This window comes from Orycteropus afer, unplaced genomic scaffold (assembly GCF_000298275.1).
Source record: "Orycteropus afer afer isolate SDZICR_OR568_19922 unplaced genomic scaffold, OryAfe1.0 scaffold00065, whole genome shotgun sequence".
Classification (NCBI taxonomy): Eukaryota; Metazoa; Chordata; class Mammalia; order Tubulidentata; family Orycteropodidae; genus Orycteropus; species Orycteropus afer.
Window position 1 is genome coordinate 6,043,616 of NW_006921652.1, and position 12,973 is coordinate 6,056,588.

Below are 12,973 nucleotides of genomic sequence, written 5' to 3' on the forward strand. Positions count from 1 at the left end.
ATACAGAAAGGAATCTTTTCAGGGATGGTGCATCACGATCTTTTATGTCAGGAATATTGTATCAGAGGGAAATTACACTTCCAAAATAATTGGGGCTAGTAGATCATCAGTACCAGATGGGAAACAGCAACAGTGTGATATGCCTTGGATAAGGCTTGTGCTGGTTTACCTAAGAGTAGATTTCTGAAGAGACTGTGCAGCAACATCAGAAAGAGCCTTTATCTTCAGAGGAAGGACTCTTTGTTCACCCACATGAGACTGCGTGTCTCGTTGGGCTTGCATTCATACTCGATGACGGAGAAGGGGCTTCCCCACTGGCAGTGATCTCGCTTGTGGTAGTTGTAGAACTTGACTTGCCACACTGTCTCAAAGGTCCCAATATCCATGAACTGAAGGGAAAGAAATACACCCAATAAAAACTCATTCTGCCACAAGCAATAAATAAGAGCTAATGTTATTGAAAGTGGTTGCTTCATAATTGAGCATGTGTGTGTGTGTTTTTTTTTCCTTTTGGTTTGCAAAGCTTCATTTATTAAAGTAAAGATCTATCTTCCTTTACATAGGATGTATGTTCCTGAAAAAGTATCTCTAAACCATTTTTCTTGGCAAAATCTTTATTCTCATTGCACAACTGGTATTTGCTATCATGATGCCCTTAGTAAAAAGAATGTTGTTGTTAGCTGCTGTTAAGTTGGCCTCTAACTCATGAGACCCCATGTACAATGAAATGAAATGTTGTCCAGTCCTGTGCCACCCCATGATTGGGTGCAAGTTGGACCTTTGTGACCCACAGGGTTTTCATTGGCTGATATTTGGAGGTAGATCATTAGGTCTTTCCTTTTAGCCTATCTTAGTCTGGAACACACACAGGCCTCCACTGACAGACAAGTAGTGGTAACTCTCCTAAACTCTAAGTTTAATTTCTTGAAAAATACTCTTAGAACTTCAGAATTTTAGTGTTTGCACTAAAATGGCCCCTGCTGCAGAAGGGGGATTGGAAAGTGAAGAGGGAATAACATTGATCATTTATTGGTTTCTACCTCAAAAGACAGCTGTACAAAATAACACACACCATATAACTTAGAATAAGATGCAATTTCCCTTCTGCCATTAGCTACAGCTCTAAAACCCAAACCTACTGCCATCGAGTTGATTCTGACTTATAGCAACCTCCACTGGGTTTCCAAAGTAGTAAATCTTTACAGAAGCAGACTGCCTCATCTTCTTCCCTCAGAGCAGCTGTTGGTGGGTTTGAACTACTGATCTTCTGGTTAGCAGCCAAATGACTTACCCAACCTGCCACCAGAGCCCCTCCAGCTATAGCTCTAGGGAAAAATACTTGACTCAAGGTGATAACTAAATATATTAGAAGCATTTAAGACCCTAATTCAACTTCCTGGTCTTAATGAATATTTATAAGCTAGGAGTCCATGTCCATGTTTTAGGCTTAGATTATACATTATCCAAAACCATATTTGAGTACCTACTACACATGGGGCAATCTACTTCCATAGTGATACTGCCTCAGAAACCCAAGAAGGGGTCGTTATCAGTTGGGTCTGACTCAACAGCACATAACAACAACAACAACAGCTACATATCATAAGGAGCCCTGGTGGCACAGAGGTTAAAATGCTTGACTGTGAACTGAAAGGTTGACAGTTCAAATTTATCAGTTGTTCCACGGGAGAAAGATGTGGCAGTCTGCTTCTGTAAAGATTAACTGGAAACCAAACTCACAGCCATTGAGTTGATTCTGACTCATAGTGATCCCCCCTGGGTTTCTGAGGCTGTAAATCTTTATGGAAGTAGATTGCCCCATCTTCTTTTTGTGGGGTGGCTGGTGAGTTTAAACCGGTGACCTTCTGGTTAGCAACCAAATGCCTTATCCACTATGCCACCAGAGCCTTGGAACTCTAGGGGCAGTTCTCCTGTCCTGTAAGGTTGCTATGAGTCAGAATTGACTTGACAGCATTGGGTGGGTTACTGCATATATAAAAATTTGCACATATAAAAATTTGCATAAGGCATGCTTTCAAGAAGTTTGCATTTTACTTCCAGAAAGTAGGCCCTGAAAATCTCTACCATGGCTTTGAACTGGTTAGAACTGGTTCAGCCATGGCTGATGTAGTGAAATCAGAACAGACCTGAATTTGTAAGATGTGGCTGTACCAGAATGATTACCAGAATGGGAAAAATTATGGGTCTAAGGCTTGGAATGGGAGACTCAGAAGAGACGTAGTAAGACCTTTCAGGAGCTTGATGAAGGAGACTGGATTATTGCCAGAACTGTGGAGAGCAGCATACATTCAAAGCAACATGGTCAGCTGCTACGTATGAGCCAGGTACCATTGTTTCCGACTCTGCCGGTCAAGAGATTTGGTTGTTACGCAACACACATGCTGCCATTGTTTTCTAAGAGAGAGATTAAATTTCTAGGAGGGCACTAATCTGTAATTTTTCCTATTCTGGTTATTTTTCTGGTACATTCATATTTTACAAATTCGGGTCCATTCCAGTTTTGCTTCATTGCCCATGATTGAACTAAGAACCAGTTAGAAGCCCTGATCTCTACACAGAATCCTCCTAAGTCATAAACTTGAAAGCCGAGAAGAGGGCACAGAATACCCCAGAGGCCATTGGGCAGATGCTCAAGTGGCCTGTGGGGTAGCCTGACCCTGTGACCGCCTCCTGCAGCTATTTAGGGGATCTGGCATTAAACACCATGATGTCTGTCGTTATTTTCTCCAATGACCCTCTCCTGTCATGGGAGGGGACAAGGACTGACTTGGCAGGGTTCCTAGACTTGTCAGGAGCCAGAAGACATCATGGTGGGGGTGGGGTGGAGAGGGCTGTGAGCAACAGGATCTTTATGCGTTGTGGCTGTTACAGGAGGAGGGTGGTCAGGTGCTTTCCAGATAGCTTTCCAAGATGCTCTCAAAATTATATCCTGTACCATTGCCTCATCCTGCTAACCTGATCCCAGAACAAGATTTGGCTTTCCTTTAGAAAAATCTACTTGACTTGAAACAGTGGATAATATACCTAAAGTCCATAAACCTTCATCCTAGTTATGAAAACAAAGTATCTCTTTTTTTAGAGTCATGGCTTAAAGACTTGTACAAGTATACATTAGTATTATTCACAATAGTGCCAGACTGCAGTCAACCCATTTTGGAATTAAACACATGTTGATACTTTCATAAAATGGCATTTTACTCAAAAACAAACAAAGGAACATACTGAGATTCAGGCAACAAGGATGATGGATCTCAAAGACATGCCAAGGAAAAGAATTCAAACTGTAAGGAATACATAAACTATGTGGTAGTTAAGGTTATGTGTCAACTTGGTTGGGCCTGGTTTGGGGTGGCTGGGCAGCTGGATGTAGTATTCCCTAAGATGAGACTGGTAATCAACTCCATGGTGGAATCTACTGTGAGCAGCTGAGTAGCAGCCTTAGGGATGTGGTCTGCTTCCAGTACATAAGAAGAAGCTTTAGGAATGGTCTGTATTTTTGGCATGCTTGAATCCTGCATGTAGCCAAGTCATTGTTCAGCAGCCTGGCCATGTTGTCTGTTGATCTTGGGACTGTTAATGGACTTGAATCAATGGCTTGCCGTGTGGTTTGGTAATATTGGGACTGTGCCTTTTTACTTGTTGACCATGGGTTTGTCAGCCTCAGCAGCTGCCTGAGTGAAGAGATGCCTCTAGCTTCAGTGGGCTGGGAGCAAGAGGCAGAGCTGAAGCCCAAGGTCAAGGGGCTTTCATCCAGCTCCCGGAGCTTGGCACTTTGAACTTGGACTTCTAGCCTCCAAAACGGTAAGAAAATAAATTCCTGTTTAAGCCATCCCATTTGTGGTAGTTCTGTTAGAGTGGCACTAGAGAACTAAAACAGTGTGGTACCAAGAGAGTAGAGTGTTACTCTGACAGACACCTAAAATGTGGAAATGGGATGGAGAGCATCCTTGACCCAAGACACCAGCAGAGAGATGACCAGCAGAGCAGAGAGACCAGCATTAGACAGCAATAGGCTTACCAGCCCATAGAGGAGAAAGCTGGATGTCATTGGGTAGGCAGCTTCCTGGTGAAGTGGGTCACCTTTAGGAATTAATTGGTAGAAGATATCAGCATGAAATATAGTAGGAGGTTGGCTGGTCCAGGGAGTAAGAAAGCTGAGTGCTTTTTGGGCAGGGAGATTCCTGGTGGAATGGATTGCCTTTGGCATTAATCATTGGAAGCAAAGAGACCAAGGAAATGGGAAGCAGAGCTGCCTCAGCTTCAAAGAGTAGGACCATGGCCTCTGGGAGTGGAACCACCACAACCCTCTAGGTTTCAATGAGTCAGACCTTCATCAACTTGGTTCTGGAGTAAGGGGCTGCTTGTTCATGTAGGCCAGTTGGATGGGGCCATAGCTGCTGCCAAAAAGTGAGGGGGGCAGGGCTGCCATGGCCAAGAGGTAGAGGAAGGAGCCCTGCCAGGTGAAGGGGATGATATTGCCACTCAGAGGAACTTGGAAACTAGAGCCACCCAATGAAGCAGATCTGTACAGGTGCCAAGGGGTGGAATTGTGGTAGTTAAGTTTATGTGTCAACTTGGCTGGGCCTGGTTTTGAGTGGTTGGGCAGCTGGATGTAGTATTCCCCATGATGAAACTGGTAATCAACTCCATGGTGGAATCTACTGTGAGCAGCTGAGTAGCTGCCATAGGGATGTGGTCTGCTCCCAGTATATAAGGAAAAGCTTTAGGAATAGTCTAGTTTTTAGCACACTTGAATCCTGCATGTAGCTAAGTCATCTGAACGATGTCAGCAGTCTGCCAAGTTGTCTGTTGATCTTGGGACTGTTAATGGACTTGAATCAATGGCCTGCTGTGTGGTTTGGTAATGTTGGGACTGTGCCTTTTTACTTGTTGACCATGGGTTTGTCAGCCTCAGCAGCCAGCATATGCCTCAGTGAAGAAAGCCTCTAGCTTCAGTGGGCTGGGAACAAGACAGAGCTGAAGTCCAAGGTTGAGGAGCTTTCACCCAGCCCTTAGAGCCTGGCACTTTGAATTTAGACTTCTAGCCTCCAAAACTGTAAAAGAATAAACTGTTGTTTGTTAAAGCCACCCATATGTGGTATTTTCTGTTAGAGCAGCACAAAGTAACCAAAATGTACTATGATCCATTTATAAAAAATTATAAAACATTTATAATCTATTGTGATAGGATATAATCTATACTGACAGAAAACATATCAGTAGTTACCTAGGGCTGGAGGGGAAGAGGTGATTGATGCAAATGTGCAAGAGGGTTCTCTCTAGGGTGATGGAAATGTTCTATATGTTGATTAGGGTGGCAGTTATGTCAGAACTCATTAAATTATGCACTTAAATAGGGGCATTTATTATATGTAGGCCATACCTGAAAGTTTATTCAAAAACAGAAATAAAAAAATAGTCTTAAGGGGCAACAGTCAATTGGTATGACATACCTCATAAAGATAATGTTCTACATTTTAGTTTGATGAATACATCTGGGGTCTTCAAAGCTTGTGAGTGGCCATCTAAGATACAACTGTTGGTCTCTATGCAACTGGAGCAAAAGAGAAAGAAGGAACCAAAGACTCAACAAAGAAACTGGTCTACAGGACTAATAGTCTACATGAACTACAGCCTCCTCTACCATTAGACTAGAAGAACTACCAACTATGCTACTAGTACCTACTATTCTGACCAGGCACACAATCCATGGTCCTGGATAGAATGGGGGAAAAATGTAGAGTAAAACTCAAATTCCTGAAAAAAGGCCAGACTTAGTGAACTGGTAGAGACTAGAGGAACCACTGAAACTATTGTCCTGGAATACACATTAAACTTGAAATTCAAACCACTTCCAGAGGTTACCTATCAACCCATGATGAAACTGGTAATCAACTCCATGGTGGAATCTACTGTGAGCAGCTGAGTAGCTGCCATAGGGTAACGGGAGATAAGGAAGTTAGATAAATGGAAATAGAACCACCAGAATGGAAATTAGGAGTGCTGAAACATTGGTAAAAGTACAACCAAGGTCACTGAATAATGTGTATAGAAATTGTTAAATGACTAATTTGCTATGGAATTTTTTTCCCAAAATCATAATATTTAAAAAAAAAATAGAAATACACACACACATACACACACACATATACACACACATGTTGTTGATGTGTTGTTATGTGCTGTTGAGTCAGCCCTGACTTGGTTGTGAGTCCATTTCCAGGACTAAAGGATAACCTGGGGCCATAGTCTCTATCCAACCAATAATTCTGGTCATTTTTGTGTTTTTGAATTTTGCTTCACATTTTCCCTCCCACTCTAACCAGGATCTCCAATTTTGAGCCCTGTCTGAGGGATTGGCTTTGGTAGCTGGGCACCATCTAGTTCTTCTGGTCTCAGGGTTGTGAAAGCTGAGTTCCCCATGGTCCATCATATCCTTGAACTAGTTGTTTCTATACAACTTTGATTTTCTTCACTCTTCTTTCCTCCAGATGAGAGGAGACCAACAGTTGCATCTTAGATGGCCACTCAAAAGCTTTTAAGACCCCAATCACTACTCACCAAAGAAGGATGCAGAACAAGATTTTTATGTACTATCATGTCCCCTGAGACTATGGTCCTGAGCTCACAGGCTCAGTGATTCTCTCCCTCAAGTTGTTTGATTGTCTCTGAGAAGCTACTACAACCTTGTCCTCTATTACTTTTGCGATGTATGTGGATAATTTTGTAGAACAAGTACTTAAGAAAGACTGTCTTCAGCCAAATCTATCCTTGGTTTTGGGTATATTCCTGTTCGCCTACCCCCATCTGATCTTCTCACCTGTCTTTGCATTTACTCATAGGCTAGTGTTTGGTGCCACTAGTAATGCAGTATTGTGCATGTAACAGTATTTGCCTCTGTTGTCTCTATCTTTTGTGCACATTTCTGTGTCCTTCATTTCCCCACTGTCACTGTGCTGGTCACAGATTCTTTCCATACTACCCCTCCCCTCATCCAAATCAAGATGTGACCCAAGATGTGACCCAAATCAAGATGTAGTCCAAAATCATCCCTCCATTTCCCAATAACTAACAAAGTGAATTTTCTTCCTTCTGTAAACCTTTCTTTGACTTTTTACAATAATGGGCTCATACAATATCTCTTTCTTTGATTGACTTATTTCACTCAGCAAAATGTCTTCCAAATTCATCCACGTTGTAAAATGATTCCTGTACTCTTCATTATTCTTTAATGTTGCACAGTATTCCACTGTATGAATGTACCACAGTTTGGTTATCCATTCATCTATTGGTGGGCATTTAGCTTGTTTCCACCCCTTTGCTGTAGTGAATTGTGCTGCAGTGAACATGGGTGTGCCTATGTCTATTCGTGTCCTGGCTTTCAGCTCTTTAGGATATATTCCTAGTAATGGAATTGTTGGATCAAATGGTATTTCTATTTTCAATTTTTTTAAGGAAACACTATACAGTTTCCAAAAGTGGCTGTACTATTTTACCGCAGTATATGAGAGTTCCAATCTCTTTGCACCCTCACCAGCATTTGTTACTTTTTGTCTTGTTGAACTTTGCTATTATTGCTGGGGTGAGATGATATCTCATTGCTGTTTTAGTTTGCATCTCTCTAATAGCTAATGATTTTGAGCATTTCCTCATGTGTTTGTTGGCTGCCTATATATCTTCCTTAGTGAAGTGTGTCTGTTCATGTCCTTTGCCCATTTTCAAATTGGACTGCTTATCTTTTTGGTGTTGAAGTTTTCTATAAATTTTAGATATAAATCCCTTGTCAGATATATCATAGCCAAATATTTTCTTCCCAAATCTGTAGGTTCTCTTTTTACCCTTTTGGAGAAGTCTTTCCATGCACATAGAACTTAATTTTTTAAAAAGTCCCAATCATTTAGTTTCTCTTCCATGGCTTGTGCATTTTGTTATGCATGATAGTCTAGTTATGCCATAAATTAGGGACTTTAGATTTGGTTCAATTCTATCTTTGATGAACTTTATAGTTTTAAGTTTTACATTTAAGTCTTTGATCCAACTTGAGTTTGTTTTTGTGTATGGGGTAAGGTATAGGTCTTGTCTCATTTTTCTGCAAGTGGATATCCAATTTTGCCAGCACCATTTGTTAAAGAGCCTATCTCTCCCCCATTTAATGGATTTTGGACCTTTGTCAAAGATCAGCTATCCATAGATGGATGGGTCTATTTCTGGGTTTTTGATTCTGTTCCATTGGTTTATTTGTCTATCATTGTACCAATACCATTGTGGCTATATGATAGGTTCTGAGATCCAAGAATGTGAGACCTCCTACTTTGTTTTTCTTTTTCAGCAGTGCTTTGCTTATCCAAGTTCTCTTTCCTTTCTATATGAAGTTAGTGATTGTTTTTTCCATGTCCTTAAAGAATTTTGATGGAGAGTTCTGGTAAAATGGCGGAATAGGCAGACAAACTACAAAGACCCTCTTCAACAAAGAAAAAAGCAACCAATTAACACAGATACAAAAGATAATCCTGGAGCCCTGAGCTTTGAAAGGAAGGATACAGAAGTGGACTAAACTCCAACTAGTAGAAGAACCTTCATGAAAACAGTGAAAAAGGAGACACATGGAACTGCAGACTATCGGTGATCCTGATGGCATGGACAGCTTGGATATTGCCAAGTGGTGTTAGGACCTAAGAATTAACCTAAAAATCAGCCCTGCTAGCCAGGGGCTGCACAGAGGACTACACTGGTGGCTGGTGAATAAAAGGAGAAACAGCAAAGATGGAGATGGGTTGAGATTTTGCCTTTCCAGAGGGTGCAGCCCTTTTGAATATTTACAAATGATTCAGCCATTTTGGATATTTAAAGTGACAGCATTCTCTCAGATTCTGGGGACCTAAGAATAGGCTCCACTTGCCAGGGACAGGAAGGACATACCAGACACTGAAGACTGGAAATGTCTGATATTCTCCTGGTTACTCTTATACCCCACACCCTCTTGGTGAACGGAGGTGTGGCCATTCCTCACTCCTACCCACCTTCTAGGCTGTAAGGAATTCCATCCCAGTCTGTGTGCTATGATGGAGCCAGGGTGCCCTGCCCTGACTAGAATATTTTTTTTTCTTTTTGTTTGTTTTTATCTATTTTTTAAAAATGTTTTTTTTTTTTTTTATCCTTTTATTATGATTCTTTCTTCTTCCCTTCACAGGTTCTAGTTTTCAGCTTTTTCTTTCTTCCCTTTTCCTGATTCTCATTTTTTTCTTTCTTGTAGTTCTCCCCATTCTTTGTTTTTCTTTTTTGCATTTTTCCCATTTTTTTCTTAATTATTCTCCTACCTCTTTTCTCTTATTGCCCCTTCCCACCCTCTATTTTTATTCATATTCTTTTTAGATTTTTAAAGCATTTCTTTAAATATTTTCTCTCATCTATTGACTTTCCTCCTTTTTTTCTTTTCTTTTTCTCTTTTTGGTGAATGTTCCTGTGTGTTTATGTGGTGTGTGTTTTTTGTCCTTTTGCTCTTACTTTTTTTTGATGGTTTTTAGAGTATTGTCTTTGTTTAACTGAGTGGGAGACAGCAACTGTGCCCATACGGTGCAACCACACTTGCATCTCCTACAGCTGCACTTACTGAGTGAGAGCCACTACCTCCTTCTGCACTAACTAGCCAATGATACATGACCACCAGTAAGAACCTGACTCACCCTTAACTGCTCTTCACAAACAGTTAACAGAGATCTGTGCAGCCACTCTCATTCTCTATTACACCCACTAGGAGACAGGGGGTGAATGCATAAGTGCTGCCAACTAGCTAATAGAGGAGCACAGTACCCTACTTACTCAGGTACATCCAAAAAAGAAAAACCAAAGAAAACAAAAATTGTGGGTGAGTCACTCCAACATACAATCACTAATTAAATATAAATACAACAAAGTCACAATGTCTTGGAGACAATAGACTATCACAGTCCACACAAAGAAGCAAGATAAACCAGTAGAAACAAGGGAGTAGGATACAGACCCAGACACATCCCTGAGGAAGCAGCAGCATTGGAACTCCCTGATGTGGAATTCAAAAGAATTATATTTAGGTACTTTCAATGGCTTGAGAGACAGATCAAGGAAAAGAGTGACAAAATTAAGGAAAACAGACAAAACCCTAGAACAAATTTGGAAGAAAATACAAGAACAAAAATAACAAAATAAATGAAAAATTAGAAATGATACAAAATCTACAGATGGAAATCCAGACAGGTTAAAACTAAATTTTCAGGAATAGATAACACATTGAAAGGGCAAAGGAGTAGAATCAAATCAATAGAAGACAGAATTAATGAGATTGAAGACAAATACCTGAATACTTATTTGGAAAGGGATCAATCAGAAAAAAAGACGTAACAAAAAACAAAAAACAAAAAACAAAAAGCTAAGATTCATGTGGGATACCATCAAAAGGAATAACCTACATGTAATCGGAATTCCAGAACAGGAAGAGAAAAAGAAAACCACTGAGAAAATTGTGCAAGATTTGTTGGAAGAGAACTTCCCTGATATAATGAAAGATGAGAATATATCCATTCAGGAAGCCCAGTGAACTCCAAACAGGATAGACCCCAAAGGAACATCACCAAGACATATTATCATCAAACTCACCAAAACCACAGACAAAGAATCTTGAAAGTGGCACAGGAAAAATGAAAACTGCGTACAGACTAAGCTCTGATTTCTCAGCAGAAACCGTGCAGGCAAGAAGGCAATGGAATGGTATATGAAAAACTCTGAAAAAGAAAAATTTCCAACCAAGAATTATATATCCAGAAAAATAGTTCCTCAAATATGATGCTGAAATTAGGAGATTCTGGATAAGAAAAATTAAGGGAATTTGTTAAAACCAGACCAACTTTACAAGAGATACTAAAAGGAGTCCTTTGGACAGAGAACCAATAATAGCAAACAACCACTGACCATTAATATACATGATGACATAACCCAGAAACCAACACAGTATCCAAAGTAAAAAAAGCTTACAAGATCATAAATAGGGAACCAGAGATATCAATTGGCAAATGAGGAGAAATACAAACCAAAGAGAGGGAAAAAATGGTGTAGTTATAGAACTTCTAAATGGTGATGAGCTCAAAAGAGTTGCAAGATAGAATGGAATGTTCTAAACTTGGGGAGAAAATTATAAATCACAGGGTAACCTCAAAGAAAAATAATAAACCTTCATATCACAATAAAAGAGGACAGGCACAAATATTTAGCAAATACTAAAACCAATGAAGGGAATGATAACATGATTCATAAGCAAAATGAGCTCAGCACAGAATATTATATGGAACAAAGAAACCAAGAATGCCATGAAAAAACAAACAACAAAATAACAGCATCAAATCCATACTTGTTGATAATTACACTGAATGTAAATGGATTAAATGTACCACTCAAGAGACGGAGAGTTGCAGACTGGATAAGAAAACATAACCCATCCATATGCTGTCTATAAGAGATACACCTTAGAGAGAAAGATAAAAATAGACTAAAAATAAAAAGTTAGAAAAAGATATATGAAGCAAATGGCAACCAAAAAAGAGCAGGAGTGGCAATATTAATTTCTGATAAAATTGACTTTAAGACTAAAAGCACCATAAGAGACAGGAAGGACATTACATAATGATTAAAGGATCATCTGAACAAGAAGATATAACCATAATAAATATTTATGGACCCAATGAAAGAGCCCCAAAATACATAAAAAAATACACTTTAACAGAATTGAAAAGGCAAATAGATGACTGTATAGACATAGTAAGAGACTTTAATACACCACTTTCGATGAAAGATAGAACTGAAAAGAAACTCAACAAAGATGCAGAAGAACTAAACAATATAATCCACCAACTTGACCTTATAGACATCTATAGAGTACTCCACCCAAAAAGAGTACAATATATATTCTTTTCCAGTGCGCATAGAATATTCTCCATGATAGACACTATGTTAGGCCATGTGGTGGTTATGTTTTTGTGTCAACTTGGCTGGGCCTGGTTGAGTGGCTAAGCAGCTGGTGGTAGTATTCCCCGTGATTAAACTGGCAATCAACTCCATGGATCTACCACAAGCAGCTAAGTAGCTGCCTTTGGGATGTGGTCTGCTTCCTGTATATAAGGAGAAGCTTTGAGAATGGTCTCTAGCCTATGACATGCTTGGACCCTGCATGTAGCTGTGTCATTGTTCAGCAGCCTGCTATGCTCTGCTGACCTTGGCACTTACAGTGGACATAAGTTAATGGCCTGCTGTGTGGTTTGGTAACTTCAGGACTGTGCCTTTTTACTTGTCAACCTTGGGACTTCTCAGCCTCAGCAGTCAGCAGCTGTCTGAGTGAAGAAATGCCTTTAGCTCCAGTGGGCCAGGAGGTGGAGACAAAGCTCAATCCCAAGGTTGAGGGGCTTTCACCGAGCCCCTAGAGCCTGGCACTTTAAACTTGGACTTAGAGCCTCCCAATTGTAAGGATAAACTCCTGTTTGTTAAGGCCATCCCATTTGTGTTGTATTCTTGTCAGAGAAGCACTAGGTAATCAGAACAGGCCATAATGCAAGCCATAATAAATTTAAAAACACTGAAATACTGGAAAGCATCTTCTCAGATCACAATGCTATAAAACTAGAAACTAACAATAGGAAGATCCATGGAAAATGAGCAAACACATAGAAACTGAACAACACTCTCCTTAAGAGCAACTGGGTAATAGAAGAAACAAACCAAAACAAAATGAAATTAAAAAATTCCTTGAATCAAAATTAATACCATTTACAATAGCTACCAAAACAAAAAAACAAAACAAAACAAAACAAAAACTTGGGAATAAATCTTAGGAGGGACACAAAAGACCTCTACAAAGAAAACTATAAAAAACTACTTCAAGAAGTCATAAGAGATCTACATAAATGGAAGAACATCCCATGCTCATGGA

The 12,973-nt window shown here is 39.9% G+C and overlaps 1 protein-coding gene across 1 annotated transcript in view; it reads right to left on the reverse strand.

Annotated features, from left to right (window-relative positions):
• Positions 1-224: 224 nt before the first annotated feature.
• Positions 225-12,973, reverse strand: part of CNRIP1 (cannabinoid receptor interacting protein 1) — a 102,264-nt gene continuing 89,515 nt past the window's right edge. Inside the window, exon 3 of the mRNA XM_007940078.2 lies at positions 225-389. Within this exon, the coding sequence (XP_007938269.1) occupies positions 225-389 (165 nt within the window). The remainder of the gene's footprint in view (positions 390-12,973) is intronic.